Here is a 5,283-nt window from a genome sequence, read left to right on the forward strand (position 1 = left end):
TAGGGTTAGGGTTTTTGTCTACACTGACCTCAAGTCCCTATCTCCTTTATCTCTTAGGTAGAACCTGTTGATATCAGTATTTTTTGTGGAGATTTTCAATTGATGTTCACATGCTAGTGGCATGTGAAAGCACCCATTACACTGTTGGAGTGGTTGGCATTAGGAAGGGCATCCAGATGTAGAAATCAGACTGGAACCTAGTGCAGCCTTCCAGCAGTTTGTAAATACATTTAAACAGAAGAAAGTAAAGAAATACTCCCGTCTACAAACATTTAGAAAAGTCTAATCAACACTGATTGTTTACAAAAGATTTCAAGAATAAAAGGAAAGTTACCATTTGTCAAGAATATCCAATTCGTTCCATCTACTGCCATGCTGGTTCTTTCTTATTGGAGTATTTTATTCCTTGTTTTACCTCATTTCCTTTGTAAGTTCTCTTATTTATTTATTTCTGAAATCATTATGTATAATGAAGAGGTTTGTTTTCAGGTCAGTTTCTACTGTATGGTACCTTGGATTAGGGGCTTGTACAACAGCCTCAGGTGGAACTGGATAGTTGGGGATTCTGTGGTAGCTTGTTGTAGAGTTCATTTTTGTTCCTGTTCTTGGGTGGTTGACTTTATCTGTCACTTGGTTTAATCTTTTTGATCCCAAACCACATAATAGTGTCACTCCTGGTTGAATCATAGACATTCCCCGTTTTAAAATGATGTGAAGTAAAAGCTTCCATCAAAATCTCATTAGCTTCATAATGACAAAGTTATTTCAATGAATTCTTCACAACTTCCAAAATTAATGGCAGTGCATTTCAACAGAAATATGGTGGCTAGAAGTTTAATGCTATTGCAGAATTGCTGTACTGCAGTCATCACTGTCATAAAAGCAGTGTCCCTTGTTACCAGTTTCATGAAAAAAAGCGAGGGTTGGTGGCAAGAATAACATCCAGTTGTAGAAAATCTGCCTCAACAAATTCCGCCTGACCCATGCAAGCACAGAAAAGGTGGATATTGAAATGATGATGATGATGATGTTCCATTTCAGAAATTGCCTATGGTCTTGGTTTCTACTCTGATTTTACTGATTGAAATGTAGAAGAGAATAGCAGAGAAATACTGGCCATAATGATAAAGTAATTCTTTCCACTGCATTAACATCCGACACTCTGTCATGAAACTAGAGTGGTTGTTGTAGACAAACAAATTTATTCATAAACAAAACATATATAAAAAAAACTTATTTTCTTGAAAGACAATGTTTGAAGAGTTCCAATTGACATGATTATTCAGATTTTGATGCTTTTCCAAAAGAAATTCTAATGATATACACTAGTTTTCTTTGAATAACTAGGATGGTGCCCCAGCATAGCCACAGTCTCTGGCTGAAATTGGTTATAAAATACTAGAGAAGAGAAGAATAGAATAACTATTCACAGTATAAATATTTTAAAGATGTTTTAAAAATAATTGATAAACATTTTTCTTTTTTTTTTCAAATTATTTGTCAGATACCCAGGCCAGAAAATGGGAAGTGCAAATTTGTCTCACTGAGGAATACCATCATCACATTCTTGTTACTTTGAACTGGGATAATGGTAAAAACATAACATGTGCAAACGAGGAGAACTGCTTCAAAACTGAAATTGAGTTGGATAACAAATCAACACCACAAGTTATTGGTGTTAAACCGTCTATGGAGCTCAAGGTAAATTAAAATAAACACACACACACACATAGATTTTATTACACCTGTTTCATCAAGAATTATGGTATTTTGGTATTTTAAAAGAAATAAGCTGAAACAGGTAATTAATGTGTTTTATATGCAAAATGTTCCAATTAAATTTCACAATATTTGGGGGGGGGGGTCAAGAAGACCTTAGGGTAATGGTGAACAATGAATGGCATAAATAAATTATATTTGCTCTAACTTTAGTTCCTCCGAGAAAACATCTGGAAATAACTTATTTCCCATTTCAACCCCTCAACTGCATTTGAACCTTTGACTGAACCAACTATATTTCAACTCAAAACACTTTTGGGTGTATTCCACATTTTGAATAGCTCCATCCAGCCTGTGCCAAATAGATTAACTGAAATTTTTAACACATATATTTTTGCTGTTTTCATTTGGTCACAAAATGTCACATTACATAAATTCATCTACAAAATACAATCTTTTACCCATAGCACTGTGTGCTACTTTTGTAGATTTACTTAATTTCAGCTTACCAATCTACTTCCAAATATTCGGTCCTTGAGCAAGACGCTTTATTTCACATTGCTCCAGTCTTCTCAGCTGGCAAAAAAGAGTAGTGCCTGTATTCGAAAGAGATCACCCTTCTAACATTCTGTGTCACACGGAATCTCCCTGATAACTATGTTAAGGGTATGCATATCTGTGGAGTACTCAGCCACTTGCACATTAATATAACAAGTATGGAGGGGCCAGTGTGTGTGTGTGTAAAGGTACAGGGATGGGTGTATGCTTAAAAAGTAAGCTCAGATGGTTTTCAATTCATCTCTGAATGTGGCACCTTAGGCTGACCAATATTTTGTGAGTGGATTTGGGAGGCAGAAACTGAAAGAAGCTGGTTTGATATGTGTGGTGGTGGTGGGAGGAGTGTGTGTGTGAGGACACTATTCCACATTAGTCTGTACTGGCTGTTCACTACAAATGTTTTACTGTCATTATCATCATCATTACCGTCATCATCATCATTATTGTCATCATCACTCTCACCATTAACACAACCATCACCAACATCACTACCACCACCACCTCCAACACCACCACCACCACCATCATCACCCCTCCCACCTCCACCACCATCATCATTCCCAGCATCACCATCATCATCATCATCATCTTCATCATCATCATCATGAAATTATTTTAAAATCCTTCACTGATGTTCTTCTATTTTAGGCAATTGTCCGAAATCGTGATCTTCATGAAGTGCATGGTGCTCTGTGCCAAACACCATGTAATGCAGCTGAATTGAAATTAACAAGTTGTAAGATTTTGCCTCAGAACTGTTCCTTATTGTTTGTTTTTTTTTTAGTGTTTTTTTTTTTCTCATTTAATTCCTTAAGGAATTGTTTTCTTTAGTACAACCTCCACACCCTACAAAATGCACAAGGAAGCATAGGGACTGTAATATTAATGAGCTTAACTGCAAAGATCAATATTATGAGTTCAAATCTTATTGTTGCCTTTCAATCACCAGGAAAGACACATTATTCTACATTTAGTGGAACCTTCTCACATGTGTGACTATTTAAAGTTTTTAAAGCCTCTCCTTCTGTTGTTTGATATAGAAATAAATAAATCTAAATAAATTACAAATGAAAAGAAACGTAATCAATCTATGGTTGAAGAGCAGAAAAACTAAATGTTTTCCAATCGTATTCTAAAGATTTGATTTTATATTCAACCTCCTTGCAAGACGATGATTCTTTTATGTTTATTAATTTTGAAATTTTGTTGTCCCTGATGATGACAAATGTTTATTGTCTCTTACTTTTCTAGGGACATCCTGGGGCATTGAAATTAAACGTAATAAGGAGTATGGCGACTATGAGTTTTCTTTAGGGTTAGAACCTTATGTTAAAGCGAATGTAGTATTTAAACCACATTCTAAAGAAACAAATATATCATTCTTTCTTCCTACGGAAGCGAATACACCATCAAAAATGAGCTTATTGACAAGAGGAAAATTTCATCTGGACATACGGGTAAGTAAAACTCTTTATCATTTTTTCAATGAGTCTACCTGCTTAACTGAACCTCAATATATTTCTTGCTTTTCAGGTTTTTTAGATTTGTGTAATTAATCTCAGCTTTTCCTGATAAGCCCCTTAGACATTTATTAACATAACCAACTGTATTAATGATTATTACTGTACGTATGCCTGTTTATATATTTAAATATTCTAAAACCTCACTTTGGATGAAACAAGATTATAGACAAAAAAAAAGGACAAATGAGAATATCATACTTTAATGTTTAGATTTAATTCTGTTCTGATATACACAACATTGTTAATAAACAATTATTCTATGAATGTATTTGTTTGTCTGCTTTACATCTGCTTTTTTTCTATTCTAGCATGGGTTAGATGAATACATATTATCAAGGAGATGCTTCTCATGTCACTAGCCCTTCCCTGGCTTTCAATAAAGGCAGATGTTATTCTGATTGTCTTTGAAAGTGCAGAGCTACAGGACAATTTTCTGATAGGGAAATGACAGCAAACATCATCATCATCATCATCTCTGGCTTACTCCAGGGCAGAATGTGAATGTTTACACAGACACACACACGCATGGTCCCTGTACTAGGGAGACTGTCACCTTCTTGACAATACTAAAAGGTCTTTTTCACCCGTGCATATTTAGTCAATTGCTAACACCTTTCCAGAGGGCACTGGGTGCATTTTATCATGGTAGCAAAACTAGTGAGATTTCCTTCTGCTATCATTAGTTTCTGCTGTGTCTCTCCACTGAATACAATGTGACAAACAGGGTGGGTAGCAGGTAGAGTGATGGTGGGAGCAAACTAGGATGTGTTTGAGGAAGGGGCCAAGTGTATGATAGCAGAAACAGAAAGATGGGAGTGAAGAAGGGGTGACAAAAGAGAAGAGAGAAGGAATGTTGACTGCATTGAAAGAGAGAACAAGACTGGTTGTAGGCAGTATTGAGTACAAATAGTTCCAGTGCCACCCTTGATAACAGAGGCATAATGGAAGAGTGTAAGGGAGAGAGTGTGAGAGAGACAAGAGGGTAGACAGGTCCAGTAACGTTCCTACCATGACAGCAGGGTACAGAGAAGAGGAGAGATTCACTGTTATTGTTAGTTAGGCAGGCTGCTGGTGGAGTGTGGGTGGATAATAGATGAGTGATAGAGAACTGATAGAAAGGTGAGATGGTATACCAAGAGGCAGTCTAGGCAACTTATGTAGACACAAATGGGGGATAGAATAGGTAAGAGACCGAAATGTAGACAGGTTATATCTACCAGACTCCATCACTAATTTTATTTCAACATTCAATTCTACATGAATTTATGATTTCATCATCATCATCATCATCATCGTTTAACGTCCGCTTTCCATGCTAGCATGGGTTGGACGATTTGACTGAGGACTGGTGAAACCGGATGGCAACCCCAGGCTCCAATCTGATTTGGCAGAGTTTCTACAGCTGGATGTCCTTCCTAACGCCAACCACTCAGAGAGTGTAGTGGGTGCTTTTACGTGTCATTTTAAAGTTGAATATATTAAG

At 36.4% G+C, this 5,283-nt stretch overlaps 1 protein-coding gene across 1 annotated transcript; it reads left to right on the plus strand.

The window, feature by feature from the left end:
* The first annotated feature begins 23 nt into the window (after positions 1–23).
* On the plus strand, positions 24–3,819 carry LOC106880512 (uncharacterized). Its single transcript, XM_052972040.1, has 5 exons — positions 24–427; positions 1,505–1,701; positions 2,926–3,013; positions 3,529–3,734; positions 3,811–3,819. The coding sequence occupies exons 1-5, from the start codon at positions 373–375 to the stop codon at positions 3,817–3,819; spliced, it is 555 nt and encodes a 184-aa protein (XP_052828000.1). The 5' UTR covers positions 24–372.
* Positions 3,820–5,283: the final 1,464 nt, after the last annotated feature.

This window comes from Octopus bimaculoides, chromosome 12, assembly GCF_001194135.2.
Source record: "Octopus bimaculoides isolate UCB-OBI-ISO-001 chromosome 12, ASM119413v2, whole genome shotgun sequence".
Lineage (NCBI taxonomy): Eukaryota > Metazoa > Mollusca > Cephalopoda > Octopoda > Octopodidae > Octopus > Octopus bimaculoides.